The 22,003-nt window shown below is 46.3% G+C and overlaps 1 protein-coding gene across 50 annotated transcripts in view; it reads left to right on the top strand.

Moving 5' to 3' along the window:
* MBNL1 (muscleblind like splicing regulator 1) overlaps positions 1-22,003 on the top strand; it is a 109,543-nt gene that overhangs the window by 82,806 nt on the left and 4,734 nt on the right. For 17 of the 50 annotated variants that reach the window (XM_075098713.1, XM_075098686.1, XM_075098709.1 and 14 more), the window contains 6 exons: positions 3,934-4,134; positions 11,331-11,588; positions 12,666-12,719; positions 13,626-13,785; positions 19,545-19,580; positions 20,276-20,370. In XM_075098713.1, the coding sequence (XP_074954814.1) occupies positions 3,934-4,134; positions 11,331-11,588; positions 12,666-12,719; positions 13,626-13,785; positions 19,545-19,580; positions 20,276-20,370 (804 nt within the window). The remainder of the gene's footprint in view (positions 1-3,933; positions 4,135-11,330; positions 11,589-12,665; positions 12,720-13,625; positions 13,786-19,544; positions 19,581-20,275; positions 20,371-22,003) is intronic. The other 33 variants (XM_075098726.1, XM_075098694.1, XM_075098723.1 and 30 more) reach the window with 5 other exon arrangements.

The raw sequence follows: 22,003 nt of genomic DNA, 5'->3' as shown, positions 1-22,003 counted from the left end.
TTTGTTTGTTTGATGAATTGTAACCAAATACGTCTCTCTCGAGTTTATACAAAGCAGTGTATGGACACACACCAACAATTGGGGAAATGTGGGAAAAAAAAACCACTAATGCAGTCCTTTGGATTAACATTCCTTTTTGATATAAAGAGAGGTTAGTGTGAGGATAACATTTAAATAAAATTTAAATTCTGCTTTATGCTACACTCACACTGTCCCTAACAAGCAAAATCTAAGTCAGTGTGTTTTGAAGCGCAGCACTTCTACCCATGCCTGGGTAATTTCTGTGTACATCACTTGAGTTTAAACATTACAGACCGTGCGTTTTCAGAATCCAGTCTCATTCAGTCCGAGGATTCATAGCAAGGCCCGTTGGCTGTCCCAGCAGTAGTGTTTCAAAATGGTGTCATCCTACTAATTTGGCCTTAAAATTATTTTATTTTTAGCACAGTTGAAACAGATGTTATTTCAAGGTGTTCTAGCAAGTGATTTATATCATCCCATCTAACGATGCTTAAGTCAGTTTGTTCCGTTTCACAAAAATCAATACCCTATGTTTTAATAAAAGTAAGTGAACTAACTTAATGAGAGACTCTAATTTGGTAAGCAAAGCAGTAGGATCCTTTCACTCATATGTCTGTCTGATAAATGTTTTCATTATCTTAGTTGCAAGTAGGATCCGTGGGCTTTTCCCGTCTTTCTTTTTTAGTTCACTCTTTTTATCTGTTTTCAGCCGGCACATGAGGGAGGGGATTTCACATGGTGAGCGGGGATTGCATGTCCTGCTGACTGCAGGCACTGAGATCCCGAGGAAGAGCTCTGCTTGCTCAGATCAGTTCTGCCCTCCTTGCCTGTAAACCAGTTTGGAGCTGGGTTCAGCTAGACTATGGCTTTGGTACTAGAGCATCAGTTGGTGTTAGTGCATCAGTTGTTACTGGGACATCAGTGGGTGATGCTGTGCTGCTTGACAACAGCAATGTCAGACCCTGGATTTGCCTTTTCCAGTGTGGAAGAGTGTGAAAAATGCTAAACAGAAGAAGGAAGATGCAGATGTGAGACCAGAAGAGCAGAGATGGACTGTGAAGGTGGCTGGAGGCTCTGGGGCCGTTCCTCGCCTCCAGGGGCATGTGGGGTACTGGGAGCACGGGGAGCCCCAAGGCTGCTTGCTCTATACAGGCCAGAACTGCGGGGCTGTTACTCAGGCATGCATTTCTGCAGAGTGGCGCTCCAGAGGCGATCCGCTGCACACTGCAGGCGCGAATCTGCAGCTGAGCAAGGTCCCAGACCTTCCTGCAGGTGTGTTTGTAATTTCCAAGTAGCTGTAGGTTGTCAGTGTTTCTCTGTGTATGTGGTACACTCTTGTGCTCCTTGGCATAGCAGGTGCTCAGTAGCTGACTGTTAAAGATGCATTAAACGACTCCAGCTCCTTCCCTGCAGGCAGCTGGTCCTGCGGGGCCAGTTAGCTGGGGCGCTGGCAGAAAGCCCATCTCTCTGTCTGTCCAGGGAGGAGCCGCAGCTCTGCTGCACTGCAGGGGCCAATTTCCAAAGGTACCCCCATGTCTCCATCCCAATCGATAGACCCTGTTAGTGAGTGGTGCCTTTGAAAGGCAGACCCATGGAGATCAGACCCTGCTGATGAGGTTCACACTGGTTGTGCACAGGCATTTTTAAAGCAGAATTACTCAGTAGATAGGATGATGTGGATTATGGGGCATCTGGCAGCGCAGAGCTGTGTCCAAGGCTATGTCCTCCTTCACCTCTGTTCTCTGTGCCGATCTACAGGAACTGCTTTTTTCTTTATTTTTTAACTGGTTTGCATGATTCACAGCATAGTAGGGCCCTAACTGCAAGCCCAGTAAGTAGTTGTATGTTTGGTCATGGTGATAGAGAAATACTACCTCTGCTTCTAGAGATGGAGAAATGAGCGCTCGCAGGAAAACAATTGAGCAGTAAGCAGCAGAGATGAGCCCAGCGGCTCGGGCTGACCTGGGCCCCCCGCCCCGGTCTCTCCTCTCCTGCGTGGCATTGGGGTCCCAGTTCTGGCCAGTTTGCAGTCACAGGCTGATGCTTGTGGAGGGCAGGGCTGTGCTTGGGGTGACCCTCGCAACAGAGGGGGCAGTGTGCTGGTGTCCTGCTCCTCCCCATCCCGCAGCTGCCCAATATATGCCAGTCCCATATACCCAGTCTGTGCCATGTGTCCACTGGGGCCACTGTATTGACACTGTATTGACAGAAATTTTTCCTGGGTGCAGGAGTGTTTGGGTGGCTTTGTGCCCTGGCAGACAGCTCTGCTGCTGAGAAGTGGTTGTGTGCTGCCCAGGTTTCACCACTTCATGGTCTCTTTCTGCCAGCAGCGTGGCTCCCAGTCTGAGTGGATGAGACTGTAGGATAGGTTTTTATCTCCTGATTTACATGTGTACAGCACATTGCAGAATACATGTGAGTTTCAGAATAATATGAAGTGGCTCTGATAAAATATGCTATTATTTTGCAGTGTTCTAAAGGCTGCAGGATATTTATATTGTATAAAATTATCTCAGTAGAAAATAAATGAGATGGTCTTTTATGTACTGTACAGTGAGTACATTGGGCTGAAATCAAACACTGATATCCCTTAACTTACACACTAACAGGCTGGTTCATAGTTTTATTGTCAATGTTAATTATTACTTAGCTGATAACACAGTAATGAAAAGTATTTAAGAGTAATATTTTATTTCCTGTAAAATTTGTCTGTTTTTCATTCACATGGATGAAGGACCAGAGACATTAAAGAAATTATTCCCATTTACAGAACTTTCAGTCTTCTTTCTTCAGTAATCTCTGCATGTGTTTTTGTCCAGTGTTTCAAATGGACTTGTTCCTTGCTTCCAAACAGTTCGGTCATTTCCTCAGGAATACAAAAACAGGTGGTGTTACACGCTGTCTGGCTTAAACAGATACGAAACAGAGAAAAAGAGCTGTGGTAACTCTGTAGTTGTTTTTCCCTCTAAAAATTATTTTGGAAGAAAAATCTAAACTCCTTGAGTAACTACTTTAGATACTAAAGCTAAACACTCCAGACTAAATTTTATTTGGCAATTATGCTGATAGCACAGTGCCTTTGCATTCAGTGGGGCAGAAGAGTTATTTAATCTTTACTGCAGTGTAACAGCTCCGCATTTTATCTTGCAGCATAATTTGGTCTTCTACATCCAATTATCGTCACATGCAATAGCCTACAAGGGCATCTGACTCTTTTTTTATAACAGGCAAACAAACAAGAAACCCAGTGTTTGCATGGTCTCTCTCTGGCTTAACGTTTTAGTCTAAAAGCATTTCCTTGATGCAGTGTATTTCTTTCTGAATATCTGCTTGGACAGTCTGTTTAATTTTGTAAAAATAAATTATTATGGTCATCTGACCTGTTGTATTAAAACTCTGTAATTTTTGAACCAGTGCTGGCTGTCGTCAGGGTCAGAAATGTATTTATCTGTGTCTGAAGTTGAGTGCAGTTTGATGGTGTGTCAGGGCTCTTGCACAGATGCCTTTTTCCCCAAGAGCGGGTCTTCGCACACGTTTAGGATGTGTCCTTCCAAGAGTCTCAGACTTTCTCCTGTGGCCATGAGGAGTGCTCGTTTATGATGACGTTGCTCAAGTGTGGATCAAATGAGAGTTTGCTCCAACAGCTGCCACGTGTTATAAGCATGCAGAGGAAGCTTAGGCAGGAGAACCAGCAGAGGCTGGTGGGGGATCCCTGTCCTCATGGTCTTTCTCATGTGTGATATTTCCTTGGGTGTTCTTCATGTCCCACAAACATGATAAATGCTTCTTTCCCATTAGCAGCAGAAACTCACCGCCGTTGCGCTCAAGATGATAGCTAAAAAGTTATGCTGGCAGCATGGCAAGTATAAATACTTAAAGTGTCTTTCTTCTTCTTCTTTTCTCTGATTGCAGCCGATGTTTTCTGTTGCACCGAGCTTAGCCACCAACGCATCAGCCACCTTCAACCCCTACCTGGGGCCCGTCTCCCCAGGCCTGGTCCCAGCAGAGATCCTGCCCACCGCCCCGATGCTGGTGACAGGGAACCCCGGTGTCCCGGTTCCTGCCGCTGCTGCCGCTGCTGCCCAAAAGATAATGAGGACAGACAGGCTGGAGGTAGGAGCCGATACGTGTAACTTACTCTCACAAACTGTATCATTTATTATGACTCCTAGATGTAAGATATTTTTCTTGTGAAAGAAAATAATGCAGGTTTCACTTCAGCTGATAATTTTGTATCTTGGTGATGGGTAAGAACGGGAAGTGATTGAGTGATCATACAGTAAGTTAATGCTTGCAGCTCTGCTTCTGACCCTCCGTTGCAGAAGGAAATGGAAATATTGAGCCCTTTTAGGAATGACCATGGTAGCAGCAAGAGTGCCTCGAAACTGTGTTAGTGTGTGCTCAGAAGGTGTTAACATGGGGGGTGCACAGCCATGGGTGCCAAACACCAGGGGCAGGTGTAAGGGCAGAGCTTCAGCTACCTGGGTAAAAGATGGCTTTCAGCCTCTCTTACTTTAACCCTGGACAGATGGTGCCAGTACTCCCCCACTGATCTCCTGCGCCTGGCTTATCATCCTTGCTACAACCCTGACAAGTGTTAGTGCTCTCTAGCTGGTACTCTCCCTTGCCCTGAATCTTTCTTATCTGAAAAGCCTGACAGTGTTTTCAGCACCTTATCAGCGCTGCAGCAGCGTGGTCGGCGAGCCATCGACATGCTGCCGGCTGCTGCGCGTTCGGAGCGCGCCTGTGAGCGCAGCCTGCGCGCGGGTGCTCAGCAGCCCTGGTCAGGTCCAGTGGTTAAAAGGTGGCGATGGAAGAGGCTTAGCAGGCAGGGTGATCCACTGTCACCCTGTTTCTGTGTTGGACACGGCTATGTGTTAGGGCACGCACTGCCTGCAAGAGGTCAGCTCTCCCTGTAGCACAGCCACCGGTGCGCGCCCTCTCCAGTACCGTGCAGCAGCCAGTGGCAGCTTTGATCAGTGGTGGAGAGAGCCGAGCTGTGCTGTGACCCGGCCCTGCAACCGCAGCCCTCCTGCTCTGCCCTCAGTCCCACCCTGGTGGCCGGTGCCCAGCACTAGCGTTCGCGTAGCGTTAGTGCAGTGGCAGGTCTCAGAGATCCTGGTACTGCGACACCTCTGTGTGGGGAGGGTGTGAAGGCTTGGGGGTGTCAGGGGTGGGTGGCTTGTTCCGCTGTGGGATATGGTCCCTGAACTCAGAGAATGTGATCATAGAATCATAGAATGTCCTGAGCTGGAAGGGGCCCACAAGGATCATCAAGCCCAACTCCTGTTCCTGCACAGGACAACCCCAAATTTACACCATATCTCATGGTGTATCTGATGGGAGGAGCAAGAAGGATATCTGTTTTAAAATGAAGCCAATTGTAATTGTGATGCTTTTCTTTCTGCCCATGCATCTGCATTAACAGGGATTAATTCTCATTACAAGGAAAATTGATTCCTTTTTCTTAGTTGCTTCTCTGACTGACAAGCTGCCACTTAGAAGGCTGCGAGCTGGGAGGAGTGTGGAGGGGTCATCTGGCAGTGAGCACTTCCCGCTGCCGCTGTCACTATTCTCAGAGCTCACGTCATCACAGGTTCCCCTTCTGTGGGATCGCATCACTTCCCTTTTTAGAGATGTTTTCTCTGAGGAAAGCATTCCCCAAAGCACGGTCAGGTTACAGGAGAGGCAGCCGCACTGAGCAGAGAGCTGGCGCACGGGTGGCTGTTTGGAATCACCAAGGGATGTTTTTCCTTTAGGGACTCTATTTCACGGTGGATACCTGCCAGAGGTGGATTAAAACCAAAATGCAATTAGATAAATTCATAAATAAATAATTCTAGATTTGGAAGTGAGTACCGAGAGGAGGATGCCAATGGTGGGGAGTCCTTTGAGTCACAGCGTCGAGGTTGGCTGCTGTGTTTGATTGTGCTTCCACCTGTGTAGAGCCCACAGTGCTTGTCAGTGGTGTTGGGGACATGTGGGTTCAAAAGCTTTCTGTTCGTAAGCAGGAGCAGCACATACCTGAAGTCCCCCAGCTCTGCCTGTGGCCAGGGAAGCATGTACATTGGTGGGAGCCCAAGACGGGCTGTGCGGGGCCATGTCTTCGTGTGGAGCCTATGGGGCAGAGCTTGTGCTGGCCAGCAGACTGACTGAAGTGCACAGGGACCTAATGAAATTTGGGACTTCAGTGTGCAGGATTTGATCCTCAGGATGCTTGCGTTCTCTTTATATAGCTATTTAGAGAAGTGATACACTGCTGAGCCAAACTCCTCTGCATGAGAGGGAGTTGTGAGAGTGTTACTCTCACACGACACCCAGGGGCACAGTCTGCAGTAAAAAACATTTTTATTAATTAGGAAAAGCCAGCAAAAACATCGGAAATCAGTAAAATTTAAAAAAAGGCCAAGTGGTTTTGCTTTGACCTTGTATGGAAAGGAAGATGATGGCCAAGCTGAGAACCCCTGAAAATAAATGCTGAGACTTGGAGGAGTGCCTCTTTTGTCACCTTTCCTGGTGAAATGGCACCATGCGGGGATTCCTCCAGGAGCAGGCTTCGTTCACCACAGGAAATGCTGGCAGTGCAGGAGTGCACCAGGTCCCTGCGCACTGGCCGAGCTCCCACGGGGCAGCACCATGTGCCAGGGAGAGCCCTTGGCAGCACCAGGGAGGCGGCATGAGCCCTCTCATGGGCTCAGCTCATAGCCAGGACACAGTCAAGCAGGTCACCTACTTCTCAGCCATGTTCTCCAATTGACTAACATCCCAGCTCAGTCAGCACCGAGCAGCCTTCTCTGCTGTAATTGCATTTATCTCAGTAGGCTCTGCTCTAGGGAGGTGTCCTGGTCATTGGAGGAGAGCTGTCCCAGCCCAGCCTTCCTAACAGGACCTTTCCCTTTGCTCTGCTCTAGCCATTGCACCGTGTAGATCATGTTAAAGAAATCCAGCTTCTTCTACCCTTTAAGCTGTTTAAGTTCTGCTTTTTATTTTGACTGGGATCAAGAGCACATCCATGTTGACCCACTGACTCTGCAATTCCACACCACACTGCTGTCTTACAAAATTAGTATCTTCTGGGGGGAGGGGGTGTCTTTTTCTCCTCCTTTTTTCCCTTCAGCAAATGCAGTTTTTTTAAAATAGTGAAATAGGTAAGTGAGAAGATAATTTGCCTGTGCTTTCCAGTGTATTGGTCATTTAATCTGGAGTATCCAAATTTAGTATACAAATACCAAATAAGCACATGATTCTTATGAACAGCAAAACATTTTATGTACTTTATAGATTACAGAAATGCAGAACTGATTTGAAAGATTTTGCAAGGTCTGATTGTTACATTTCAGAGAAGCTGGCATGTATCTACCTGCTCTTTAAGTGAGCTTATTGCTGTTGGTATTGTAAATTGTTATGACATGATTAGAGAGCTTTATAAGGCTTAGCTTGCTCTCCCTTGGAATGAACTGTCCTTGAGAAGAATAACCGCTATGATGTTAGCATCTAATCTTGGAATATGATTTGTTCTGCTTAGAATTTTAAATACTTATTTTCAAGAATGAGGTACTGTGGCATTAATTAAGTTAGCACACGTGTTCTGGGATACTGAATCAAACTGTTCCACAGCTAAAAGCTCTCAATACATATACCTGCGATTTTAAGGAAAGCAGGCAGACAACACAAACCAGGGCACCTAGTCCCATGAATTAATGTGAATGTTCGTAAGATAAGGTCAGTGAATGTTACTAGTGGTAGGATTGATTTCATACGTATTTGGACCCTGTTGCCTGTACAGAGAACATGCAGATGTTTGGGCGTCCAGTGCATTCAGCCACTCCCATAAGGAGCCTGGATCTCAGGGTGGAAATTTCATGGCTTGAGGCTTTTCCTACAGCTTTTGTCACACTCCCCTACTGCCAGAAATATCTCGAACTAAAGTGTGGCTCTTTGAGTGAACTAGAAGAGAAGTGAGAAGGACAGGGAAATGAGAGAGAAAGGAATTGCCTAACCGTTTTATTTAAAACACATGTGTTTCCATTTGAATGCCATCATTTTCTATTAGGAGTATTCAAGAACCAAGAATGACCACAACCAAACTGCTGTTTCCTGCTTGCTTCATAGATACCATTTTTTGCCAGAAAGAAGTGGCTTAGAGGTTCTGGGAGATTTTCAGATCTTGGGTAATCAGTATATCTGACCTAGTGGTGCCGTTTGTTTAAACATTCAGAATGTACTGGATAACAATATGCCCATTTTGATAAATTTTCTTCAATGCAGAAAAGGAGACAGGAGGTGTGCCTTGCTCCTGGAAGGGCAGGGATCCCAGCTCTGCTGTCCATGTCCCTCCAGCCAAACCTCTGTGCACTTCCGGGTGTGGAGCGTGGGGCCTCTGCCCTAGCTGAGGTGGCGCAGCGGTTGTGTCCCCACCACGGTGGGCAGCTTGAATCCCAGCAGGGTGATCAAAATAAACTCAGCCCAATTTTAGAAGAGGTTAAATGAATTACAGTGAATCAGTAATATGGCAGCACTAACTCAGCATTTTTGCAGACAGGCTAGAGATGTACAGGTGCCTCTTTTGTTTATGTTTCTTAACAGATTGAGTTGAAATTATGATAGTATTTACAGGCCTAATAATAAATAAATAAATAAAAGCTCTCCAGATCTGAAAGACCAGAAAACATATCATACTTCCATGCCTCTCTTTACTCAAGCAGATTAATGATATATTACTCCATGCCTGTGGCAAAAAAAAAAAAAACAAACACCATTTTCAATGCTTGCTTTTAAATAAACAAGAATTGGAAACATTCTTGGCTACCATCACAGTGGTTGAAAAGCCACTGCTGGTCACACTGATTAAAAGGACTAGCGGTATTATGGTTTGTGTCTGACTGCTGTAAACCATCATTCAGAGATCTGTTAAGGAGCACTGAGAGAGAGCCATTCATTGCCTTATCTCAGCTACTGCGTGACAGCTCTGTGAAAATTTGCTCTGGACATGCCAAAGATTATCTCTATCTGCTGAACTATTTTAGTTTTTCTGTTCTCCTTCTTTGGGTTTTAACTATGATAAAATTAGCTTATCTGTGGATGCATTTTCTTTATCCGTCTCTTTCTCTGAATATAGATACTTTTTTATATATATACACGCACACACACTTATATGTGAAATTGTATACATCATCTTTTTGTTATTAATGGATTAGTTCTTGCTTTTATGTGGAGTGGTTTTGAGACCTCAGTTTTGTGGGTCACCAATACCAGACAAAGAGCAAAGACCAGTTGGTCCATTGACATTAGTTGCATCCTTTTCTTCAGAGGAAAAGACTTCAGCTTACTTCTAGACTGCAAACAAATGATCAGAGGAAATTATCCATTTGGGAGGCCTGTGTTTGGGTAGAAGACACTGGTTCATGGCTCAGAAAGTATTCCTAGATGATGAAAGAGAGCAAATAATAATGCCGGTGGTGTGGTTCACCAGCCCAGCACACGTGTCTTGGAGAAGCAATGATATGCCAGCTCTGTTTGGTGTATGCCTGAGAGTGAGGGGGGAGAGAGACCAGAGAGTCTTGTGTGAGCGGGCATGGTGCTAGCACGCGACAGATACCAGAAGCAGACTTGTATTTTTTGGAGGCTTAAACAGGCACCACCTCCTTCCCCAGCCACTCCTGTGTCATGCTGGCTGGCAAAGTGGCCCGTGTCACTGCATGGGGACTAGGCCAGGGAACAGATCCAGCTGAAGAATTACCTGGAAGGCAAATGGTTGTTTTCCAGCTGAGGGATTTGCCCAATCTGTTTCATGTGTGTGGCAGAAACAGCTCTGCAAGCACCGAGCTGTGAGCAGTAGGGCCATGGGCATAAAAGAGCAATGCAGGTGCCTGAACTGGCTCTGCTGCAAATATGCATCCAGAGTCTTTGTCACTACATGGAAAAAGACTATAAATAGGGTCATGCTGGAATGACTCTGGAGAAATGGACGTTTCCTGTGAGCAGGTTCACAAATGGCATTGCTCTCATCCTTCAGGTATGTTATTTCATAAGTCTTAGATGATGGGTAGCTGGTACTTGAAGCAGCACAGGGGTTAAAAAGCAGCTAGAGCACTAGCATGGGTGGAAACCAAACAACAACCAAATTTGGCTTGCTGCAGGGATCAGAGCCAACGTCCGTGAGGAAATACTGATGGCCCAAGCTCATGGGCACCCACCTTTAAAAGGAAATTCCATCTACTGAAGTGGTTTTATTTTTATACAAACTTGGTTGCTTTTGTCCCTTTCTGTTTCCTATAGCCTTTGGAAAACTAAAATGACAAACGCATTTTTGTTTGCGGTTTGTGAAGAGCTGGCCATGAGAAGAACACACGTCATTTTTTTAAATACAGGGTTTGCAAGGTGTGTGAAGAGGGAGCCAATGCTTGTCGCACTGGTGGTGAAGTTAGTGTCTGCACCGCTGGCGGAGGTCCGGGAGGGGTCTGTGCCGGCTCGGGGCCGGGCTGGAGCCCGCGTACCAGCAGTGGGGATGCTGCAGGGGGATGCCCTCCAGCCAAGCAGGTTTCTTCCTGCGGTTTCTGATTCCTTCAGCTTGCTTTGGCTGCTCTCGCGCGGTGGCGGTGTGACAGCGGGACTGGGGACTGCTCTGGCTGCAGCCTCCGCTCTTTCCCAACGCGGCCCACCTTCCGCTGATCCGCGGGGCGATCGCCGGGCAGCCCGGGAGAGGCAGCCGCTGCCACTGCGGGTTTCGGATTGCCCTCTCGTGGCAGACACCTGGATCGCGTGGGACGGTGCGGTGCTGCATCCCCCAGTGGGTGCAGCTCACTCCCTGGCACGGGCAAGCACCCGTCCGAGGGGGCTGCCCGGGGGTGGCCATGCAGTCACCCTCCCGGCATCTGCGGCCAGTCACCTTAATTAATGCATCAAGCGTTGCTAACTTGGGCACAGCCAGATCACAGTGGAGCGTGACCACGTCCAAGCACCGTGGTGCTTGGGGTCATCTCTGAGAGCTAGCCACAGCAAGTTTCCTCAGAAAACAGAAAAAGCCCTGTGGGCAGCTAAGTGGGAGCCAAAATAAAACCTGCTGTGTGCTTGGCTCTTGGTCCTGGTGGGTTTTGATGCTCTTTGACATCAGAAGTGGCTTTAAAGAAGCCAGGTCCCTGCTGCCAGGGAGCCAAGCCCACCATCCTAACACCACTCTGCTCCTCCTGGGGCTGGGCACCCGTCCTCGCAGCGCTCTCGCAGATGTTCAGAAATCCCAACTCTGCTCTGAGCCATGCCCGCAACACCCATCACCCAAATTAAGCAGTTTTCTTTTCCCGGTGTCACAGGTATGTCGAGAATACCAGCGTGGCAACTGCAACAGGGGAGAGAATGACTGCCGGTTCGCTCACCCTGCTGACAACGCCATGATTGACACCAACGACAACACGGTCACTGTCTGCATGGATTACATCAAAGGGAGATGCTCACGGGAAAAGTGCAAATATTTTCACCCTCCTGCACATCTGCAAGCCAAGATCAAGGCTGCCCAGTACCAGGTTAACCAAGCTGCAGCTGCCCAGGCAGCAGCGACTGCAGCTGCCATGGTGAGTTTGGAAAACACCTCTGGAATAGAAGTATGTTGACAAGAGCAAATAATTGATGTGTTACTGGTTCTTGCTGGAGGGGGTGCGCGTGCGTGTGCTCGGGGATCCCAGTCACTACACGGTGCAATGAGCTTTCTCAGCATGTGGTGCCAGATCTGCTCTTAAGTAGTTTCAGACCATTAAGGTGTTTCACTAATTTTGCCTGCTGATGTACAGAGTATCTATATGTACATATATGTGTGCATACATGTGTGCGTGTGTGTACGTGTGTGTGCATATATGTATATATAGTTTATTGTATGTTTGTGTGTGGGTAGATGTGTATCTATCTAGTTGCACAGATAGATAAACCCGTATTTCAGTTACTCTAAGTCCGTGTTTGTAGAGGCTTAGTTTAAAGTCAGTCTTACTGTGTTAACGCTATTCATAGCCCATCTCCCCTGGCCCCCACCTGAGGGCTGTCGGCAGCTCTCGCAGGACACTAGAGCGAACCTCATAGTTGTAGCAGCCAGATCTGGAACTACTCAGGGACTGGTTTCCTAGCGAGGAGAGGACAGCACCCTGAGGAGGGCTGTGGTGCCATATTGTCCTGTCTGTGCTGAGCCCCATGGGGGTGTGGGAAGAGGAGCGCAGCGGGGCGCGCTGGGGTGCGGCGGCCAGGAGGAGCGGGAGCGGCAGCGCCAGCGGTGTGAGGCGGTAGCCGCGGGCTCCCCGAGGCACTCCGCCACCGGCTAGCACGGGTGGTGAGCCGGTGGCCGGTTGCGGGGAGCCCCGTTTCCGCTCCTGTGTAGCTGTGAGAGCCCCGCGTCTCACCCGGCCTGCCTGCGGGAGGGGTGCCGGGGCGGGAGGCGGCCGCCGCCCTGCCCGCCCTGCCGCGCGGGGGCCGCCCGCCGGCCCCCCGTGCATGCCTAGTCTTGTTACCGTTGTACACGGCATCCGGTGATTTGTTTTTATTTGTTTTTTCTCACCTACCCAAATGCACTGCTGCCCCCATGATGCACCTCTGCTTGCTGTTTATGTTAATGCGCTTGACCCCACTGGCCATTGCCATCATGTGCTCGCTGCCTGCTAATTAAGACTCAGTCGGCTGTCAAATCACTGAAGCGACCCCTCGAGGCAACCTTTGACCTGGTACTATGACCTTTCACCTTTTAGCTTGGCATGTAGCTGTATCGTAGAGTCGAGTTTGGGTTTAATGTGTAGAAATGGAATATCCCGGTTCCCTCCCCAACCCCGATCCCCGGTGAGGGGTGCAGGGGCGGCCGGGCCAGGCCAGGCTGGGCCAGGCCCGGCCCCAGAGCTGGGCTCCAGAGCAGGACCCCGCTGCCCCCGCGCCCCGCCGGTCCCCTCCTGTCCCCTTCCCTCTCCTCCCCTCCCCTCCCGTCCCCCCGTCCCATCCCATCCCGTCCCTTTCCCTCCCCAAGGGTGCCGCGTGGGCGGCCACGGCGCAGGGCCGGCCGCGGGCGCAGGGTGCGTTGGCATGGCTTCGCGGCGCTGTGGCGCGGAGGCGGCCCGGGGGTGCCGGCATGCGGCGCGTGCTCTGCATGCCCGGGCAGGCGCTGGGGCCCGGGGAGTGGGTTGGCACCAGCAGCCCTGCCATCCGCTCCGGACGGTGACTATTAACATCGCTTCTACGTGTTGATCCTCATGGAGCTAGCAGTGCTGCTTCCCCCTACCCCAATAGCCTCGCTCCTGATTGAAACCCTGAAGCTTTACCGTAGCGTAATATTTACGCCGGTTCCTATAACGTACGGCTCCAACACGTTACCTGTGCCGCTGTAATGGTAGGCTAAAGTAGTGCTCCCTTGTAAATCTTTTACCTCGCCTTTTATTTGGTAGTTAAGTCTGCTATGCTGCTTGCTTGCTCATGGATAAACATGGTGCTGCCTGGTTTTTTTGCCTTCTACTGATTTTTCTTTTTTCCTTTCTCTCTTTCCTTTTCTTCTCCCTCCCTCCCATCCTCCTCCACACACCCCCCACACCCTTTTTTTTTCTTTTTTTTACTGGACTTTATTTTTATACCCATCCACCATTCAGGGACTTCCTCAAGCTGTACTTCCCCCATTACCAAAGAGGCCTGCGCTTGAAAAAACCAATGGTGCCACCGCAGTCTTTAACACTGGTATTTTCCAATACCAGCAAGCTCTTGCCAACATGCAGTTACAGCAGCATACAGCTACAGCCTTTCTCCCACCAGGTAAGTGCTTCTCGTTTGCCTTTTTCTGGGGAGGGAGAAGGGGGAATTCTGCAAAAAAAGTCACTAGGAAATAACCGTTTGATCCTGCTGGCAAATGCATAGAGGTATTTGCGCAGCGGCTGCTAGTGCTGGGGCGGCTGCTGCCAGGTGCAGGCAGCCTCTCTCCAGGCTGAAACACTGCCGTGCCTGGCGAGATGTGGGCAGAGGAGGTGCTGACTGCAGGAAGGCTGGCTTCTCTCTGCTTCTCTTGGAAGCTGGGTGGGTGTTTTCCAGTCTAATATAAAAATCAGCATCATGCTCTGTCATCCCAAATCAGAATTTGAAATCTCCTCTCTCATTCCTCTTTCCCTTGATTAACTTCTCTTTATTACACATCTCTTAAGCTGTTGTATTTGTTTCTCTTTGCTGTAAGACCCCTTTGCCTTCATGTGCTTAGCAACAGTTGTTCTGAGTCACACACTTGAAGGTTTTGATTCTAATTATGGTGCAGTGATCATGAAAAGCACAAGCAGGCAGTCTCACAGATAGGCTAATCAAGAACCTACACAAGAAATGAAGGTTCAGGCCTCTACCACTAAAGCTTCAGGGATGGTTTTGGTCTAAGCAGAACCGAGGTGCACTTGCTTTTATTCAAGAGTGATCAAATCTATACTTGTCCTAGTGTAATTGCTGAAGAATTGATGCCTGTACTATTTACATAAGCAGAAATCCCTCTGAAGTAAATGGGACTTAAAGCTTGAATAGATGTTTTGGTTCAGCAAACAGAACTTCATGAAAAATTATATATCTAGTATGTCATGTGATTTATGCCTGTATTAACACAGCTGAGTTAGTGTTTTTACATGTGAACACACATTAAAATAGCACTGTCATTCTAGGAGGTAGGTAATGAAATGCAGAGGACATCTGGTAGATCTGTACTCAAAATATTGGAAGGAGTCTATGAGGATGGCCCTTTGTAATGCTGACTAGCTGAGGGGAGGGGAGAAAAGACAACCATTCAGTCTTCACAAAAAAAATAATTAAGGGTTTTATCCTAAACAGTTTTGGCAGGTATGTTCCCAGGGATTAGGTATAATGCCTTTTACCATTCTTTCTTGATGGTACAATCTGGCATACAACCAACATATATAATTTAAGTGGCACAAAAATCACTTGCTTGATGTAATACATCATTGTAACAACTTAAGTTCCAAAAATGCATTGCAACCACTAAAATATATTAGTACAAGCTTGTTGCAAAGTTTGTTGGAGTCAATAGAGAGACTCTGGTTGAGTGTTAGGTCAGGTCTCTAGCCCACATACTAAAATTCATATAAAAATGCTTGTGCAATCACAGCCCTTCCTGTAGATATTAAACAATTTCACAGATTTGTGTTGGCAACGTGTAACTGATGTAGTTAGTAAACCACCAGTTTTCCAGCTTCCATTAAATCAGCAAGGGGCTGCATGATTTCTGGAAGCACCTGAGCTGCTTTGAATCACACCCTTTGAACTTAGAAGGTGGGGTTATGGTTCATGTGCATCAGACCTCACTTGCACTACATCATTGACCAGGATCTTTCACGTTGGCACTTGCACACAACCTACCTCAGCTCTTCCTCTAGCAAATCTATACTGAAACCTACAGGAGTTTGCTCAGTGCTTCTTGATGCTTCTGTTGCCCTTTCTTGACCATTGAAGTTTAGTATATGATAGACAAGAAGAGTAAAGGATTTTTTGGCACTACAAGTTATCTTTTTATATTTTTCAGATAGCAGCAGTTTGAGCTTTGCAATAATCCAGTGCTTTTCTGAAATTTTGAAAATTTTACTTGCTACCTTGCCCTTCTTAGTTTTCTCCACTTTAAATTAACTAGCATCGGTCCTGTTTGTGCGTAGTCAGCTGGGAATAGAGTTTCTCCATCAGTCCCTAAGAACCGATGGGAGAGCACAGAGTGTGAGTGCCCTCAGCTCCAGTGCTGTGGAGCAGACACATGTTAATTCAGAGATGTCCAAATTAAAGTGACATTTTTCAGGTTCAGACACGCAAAGTGTAATTACTCATATGTGTTCTTAGTTGCTTCAGCTGCAATTTATGAAAATGCAGCAGGTCTGGAGGGCAGGACACTCACAGGACCTCCATGGTACAGGTGTATACTCCCATGGAGGATCTTGGCAGTACCCTCCTCTCTGCAGGGCACTTCACCCTTGATGCTTCACCCTTGAGTTTTCCATTCATGTTCCAGACAAACCCAGATACCTCTTCTAAACTTTAAGGCTTAATTCTTGCTGCCTGTATGCAAGGGCATGTGAAAGCAAATAAAGGGATCATCCATGCCATGGATGGACGGATGCAGATGGACACTGGCACTCCAGCACACTTCAAATGATTAAATGCTCTTAGATACTCATCACACCACTCTCCAAGAAAGCTGCCTCTTTGCTTGTTGAGGTCTCCCAGAAACCTTGGCTGCTGGAATCTGTCCCCAGACTGAGAGGGGAGTCTAAAAGGTGTTGCAAGAAAGAACTGGGAACACTTGTGATGTTGGCTAGTTGAAATAAGGGGGGTTAGTCTACCGAATGAGGAGGCTCTGCACGACTTAATAGATGTTCATAGCTTGTTTTGGTACTTCAGTCCTGGCTGCCGACTCTTGATGTCTTGGCAGACACATGGGCAAGCGTTTCGCTGTGGGGCTGTGAACTTGCAGAGCACGGGTTACTTGGTGTTCACTACTTCTGCACGTGCTCATTGTCCTGCAGGAACTGTGAGCTGGCTGGGGGTGTGTTTGTACGTGCAGATAGAGACCTCCTGTGTGCAACTAGTTGAAATTCATGCCCTCGTGCTTGTTACCATCCTGTGCCTCAGCTCAGTGTCTCCTCAGTTGTGCTGATACAGCTGTTCCTGGCCTGTGTGTGTAAACCGGGTGACCAGATGGTCTTTGAGAAGGGTAATCCTCCAGAAGAAAAGGGTCACATTTACAGGATACTCCCAGCAGTTGTGTTCCTGATGCACCTGCGAGGGGCAGAATTGCAGCAGGGCGGCTGAACCATGTAGCCAGCAGCGGTGAGGCTTCAGCCACCTCTGCTGTTAAGTTAATGCATTGCATATTTATTTAGTTACCGCAGCTTCAACTCCAGAGAACTTGTTTGCTCATCACTGGGACTTAGTGCACAGATGCTTACCTAAAGCGATATTGATGTAAGCACCTTCCTCCATGGGGCTTCTGGGTCTGTGTAAAAACACTGCTGTCCTCCAGAATGTTAGGGAGGGAAAGATCAGGCACAACTGTTCACCTTGACAGGAGTGCTTACGCTGTCTATGGTGATATTTTTAATTAGGATCTAGTAGATTGGACAGAATAAACAGACTGAGGGGAGTAATACGAGGGAGAGAAGAGAAAAAAAATGCTTAAAACACCAGTAGACCTAGAATATTTATAAAAATAGCTTTATTCCACGGCAGAAATAATCTGGTTGTGAGGTTACGATCAGTTAACTGAGCACATCCTTGTATTAAAATTCTGCCTTGTGCTGAAAAGCTAGGGAGCATTTGAAACTGCACATTTATTATTCATGCATTCTCATTAGTCAGTCAAAGCTTCTGAAGTCAAGATGAATATTAAGGTCATAGCAAAAATGATTTTTATTACTGGTAAGAGGGTCATACAGCATTATGTCTTCATATTTGCAAGTTACTGCACCCTAGCTAGTATTTTCTTTTCTGCCTTACGTTCATTTGCTTCGATTCCCTTTCAAAACTGTGTGCGCTGGTTATAATCTTAATGATCATAACTCAGACCAAATTTTTGAGCTGAAAAGCTTTACAGTGGTATTTCAGAGTTGTTATGAAAATCTAACTTGTCTTTAACATGTAGACCTAATTATGCATGGAATGATGTAATATTCCAAATCTAATTAAGTATGTACAACCTTATAAATAGGGCACTTCTGCAGAAAGACAGAACTCAAAGGTTCTTCTGTGTAACCTCATTAACACCATAGAGATGTCATAAGAGGGACCGAGAAAGCAGTTTTACTTACTGTTTGCACTTTATAGCCAAATTTTGCTCCATTTTTTAATCTTGCAAGTGGTCCCATTGACTTCTACCCATGATTCATGCATCGGGAAGTCAGAAAAGCTACCCTTCTTTTATTTAACCTTTTGTGAATATTTTCAGTCTCTTCCATGACACATAAATAGAAGAGTAATTAAGAAACATGATTATGCCCTTTTCTTTGTAGCCTTGCAGATACAGTGATGACAGAGAATAACCTTGTCCCCAGCAGTAATTATACTGACTGACTTCTTCCCTGCTTAGTTAAATGCTCTTGAGATTGTGCAAGCCACTACAATGCTTGGCACCAGCTAAAACAATTTCCTGTCCCCCTTGTTACGGTCACGTAATGTCAAGGAAGCGGCATTGCCGTGGTCCCACTGGCAGTCTTGTAGAATACATTTCTGTTTCCACTCCAAACTCTGTTCCCAGATTTCAGAGTTTATTTCAGTTTCTTCTGTTGCAGATGTGATTAGCAGTGTTAATAAATATTACTTGTTAAATAAAAGAGTAAATCATTGATTAAAAATGGATATTCTGAAATATCAGTATATCTTCATCTGTCATACGGGAGGCAAAACCAGAAGATTCTGAGTTCAGTCTGGAGGAAGGCATTTTGCTATGTAAAGTAAACAGAATTACCAACTTAGTGATAGTTAGAAAATGATACCATAATGTTCCTGAAAACACTGTTCTGCTGTTGGCTCTCTAGTTGCAGGGTGGATTTCACCAGGTGCTGTCACTTCAGTTATTTTTGTGTAGCCTAAAGAGAGTTGCAGGTTGTGAGCCCAGACACCAGCAGCTTAAAATATATCTAATAATGTAGAAAAAAATGCTGAACAAGTATTCTTAGGTGCTGCCATGAGCTGCATGGGAGACTTAAGCTATTCAGTCACTCCTCTGAGCTGCATATTAAGCAAACAGACCAGAGGACAGTTAGGATCACTTCCACTTCACCAGAAGCTCACAGGGGTTGTAAAGATATGGCAAAAGTATTGCATGCCAAATTCACCTGGGTTTTGCCTATATATTACCTAAAAATTGGAGCAGTCAGACTGTGGCTAATGAAACAGTATAGATCAAGTGATCGCTCTGTGAGGAATCATCACTCCAGCCCATCCGAGACGGGCCCCAGCTGAAAAGGCTGCTCTAGCAGGCGGGGAGAGCCTGGTTTGCCTCCTTCTGCTATCTGTGTTCCCCAGATAGAACAAGCCTTCTGCTGCGCTTCCAGAGCAGCTGCAGAGAGAGGGCACAGCAGTGCGACTCCCTCGCTCTGGCTACTCCGTCCTGGTGTCCTAGCAGGGGCGGACCTCGGGTACCTGTAGGCAGGTGCAACTTTAAGGTATTTTAATCTGAGGAAACCAGGGTAAAGACCATTACAAAGCTTATGTCAAAAGGCAAAAGGATTTAAGACTAAAAAAGTTTTAAAATAAAGCTAAAGAAACTTTTCCTAGCCATGCTGATAGTCCGTGGTGCTACAAAGGCAAACACGATACACCAGCACACAGTTCAATCAGCTCTTTCCCCTTCACTGAAGACTAGTTCTAATGGATCACTGTGCTATTGTATGGTTTGATTGTGCTGACAGTTACATGCCACTGTTCCCATAATAACAATTTTTCTTCTTTGTTCAAATGAAATTTTCTAATTACACGTGTGATGGGTTGTTTTAATTCTTTTCCCTTTCCAAATCCACCTTCCTGTTGCAATGCATGATGGGCAGGCTCAATATTGTGCATGACACCCGCTACAAGTGTTGGTAGGTGCCAGCTTTGTTTCTTGATTATCTTAAACCTGTGGTGCAGCTCACGGACCCTCAAAATCCACTGCTAGATTTTAACTTGTAGCTCTTGTGCCAATCCATCTCCCTTAGCCTCCTGCACTAACACCTGTCAATTAAATGCAATTGTTTTATTTAATTGACATGGACACAGATGTTGTTAATTTTGTATAGCAGTTGTTTGAATTGCACATTGTTCCTTGGTGGATTTTGATTGGACTATGAGTTCCAGTGTTCAGAAACTATCTTATGTTAAATAAAGACTGTATCTTACTATAGCCACATAGACGTATATTGTCCTTCAACAAGATTAATTTCTGTTTGCAGTAAATATTTGGGTTGAATTCTTAAAAGACAAAAATTTGTAAATATAAGGGCATTTAAAAATTCTTCTGTTGATTTTTGTATTGAAATGGTTAAGCTTGTTTGTGTCGATTTTCTTGATTTGATGGTAACAAGCATTTTCCCCTTTTTTTCTCTTTCATTTCCCTCCCCTCTTCTCCCTGGAATGTTGTCCTGCTTTGCACTGTGATTGCATGTCACGCGCTGGCAATGATGTCTCGGGCTTTTTGCTGTGATAAATACCATGCTCAATTATCCTACCACATGTCGCTCTGGTTCCCATACTGCTACACTCTTCTGTATGTTTGCTTATATGATTTTCCTTCCGAAAGTTCCCATGGTGCACGGTGCTACGCCAGCCACTGTGTCTGCAGCAACAACATCTGCCACAAGTGTTCCCTTCGCTGCAACAGCCACAGCCAACCAGGTTTGCTAATTTACAGCTTTGTTCCTTACAGACAACTTGAAATTGGTGCTTTTAATGAGCATGGGGGTTTTGATTTTACCTCTTGTTGGCCTACACATTCTCTCTAAGACCTGCAGCACAGCTTAATAAACCTTTATCCATGCTCAAAAGGTGCTGCAGTTCCATTTCTGATGCTAAAAATAATTGATAATAGAGTTTCTGACTCAGTCTTAACATTTATGGGCCATGCTGCTTATTTCTGCTCTCAGAGATGTAAAGAGAAAGGGATAATACACGGAACCCATTATTTATTTCTATTTCTGTGAAGCCGACAGTTCCTTTTAGTGCAGAACTCCACTGAAAGCCAGTAAAACCTTTGTGCAGAGGGGTTGCAGGATGAGAATTCTAACAGTCTGAATTGAGCAGTCTGAACATGTTCTGACTCTCCTCTTCCAAGAGCAAAACAAAAACATTTGAGCATGGGCCACACAGAAACTTCTTTTAAACCTTTGTTTCAGCTTGTGATTGATTCTGCTAGGAAAGGGCCCATTACTTGTTGCAGTAGACAGACATCAGTTAAGAAAATGTCCGTTAGAGTCTGGTTTTATTTCTAAATAGCTACCCCGATTGTTGCCATGTTTGGATGTATTTCAGGAATAAAAGAATAATGCTGTACTAAATAAGTGATTCAAAGTCCTCCCCAAAAAGCCAGAAACTGTGCTCCAAAGATGAGTACCAGGGGCCAGAGGAGCTGCACCTGAGAACAGAACGTGGCCTGTTGTTTTTATCTAGCTGGGTTGTCAAACCTGTAGATTTCTGTTGTGCATCTGGCTGAAGGCGCAACAGTAAAAACTTTTAAAAGACCCTCTTCTTATAAAAACAAATTATTTTTTGAGATTTACTGGAAAGTTAGAGTTGCCTTCTGTCATGAAACCGTCAGTTCTGGTCTAGTATGCATGTATTACTCTTGACCCAGTGGGAATCACACATGTGCCTTTTAGAAAAGGGAACTAAACATACTCTTGAGCATTTTGCAGGTGTGGTTCTATATGTGAAATTAATTCTGAGGATAAACGTCAGTTTCAAGGGCAGGCTTACCTGACATATTCAGCCCCCTAAGTCATTAGAGCTAACTCCTTAAAAAATTTCAAAATCCCATCATAAAGTTGTCAGGTTTGCAGCAGCAGTTGGACGTTAAGCAGCAACACCCGTGCCCGTGACCAGCTGTACCTGCACCTCCGTGCTTGGGGTGGATGGCGCCAGCTGCTGCGGAGCCAGGAGCCCCTGCCCTCGCTGCAGTGCGCCGGCTGCTGTGCTGCTACTGAGGGTACCAAGTGTGGCAGGCTCTCGCAGGATTAAGTCCAGAGCCTCTGGCTTTGAGCCTTCCCACCTCTGCCTGTTGAGCACTACCATTTTGTACTACGCCCAGCTGTACGTTCTTCGTTAACCTGTCTGCTTACTGATCGCGCAAAAATATTATTCTAAAAATTACACTCTTGCAGTGATATACAGGTGTGCACATCCCGAGTCTCAAAAGGGACCTGGATATTTTACAATCCAAAAAATACTCAGGTTAGTCTGTTGGCAAGTAGCACTTCCTGCTCTTGAGAAGTGTTTGCTGAGTGACCATGTCACTCGCAGATTTAAGCCAGCA

The sequence above is a fragment of the Phalacrocorax aristotelis genome, chromosome 7 (genome assembly GCF_949628215.1).
Source record: "Phalacrocorax aristotelis chromosome 7, bGulAri2.1, whole genome shotgun sequence".
Taxonomy (NCBI): Eukaryota; Metazoa; Chordata; class Aves; order Suliformes; family Phalacrocoracidae; genus Phalacrocorax; species Phalacrocorax aristotelis.
This window is presented reverse-complemented; position numbering and strand designations above follow the sequence as displayed.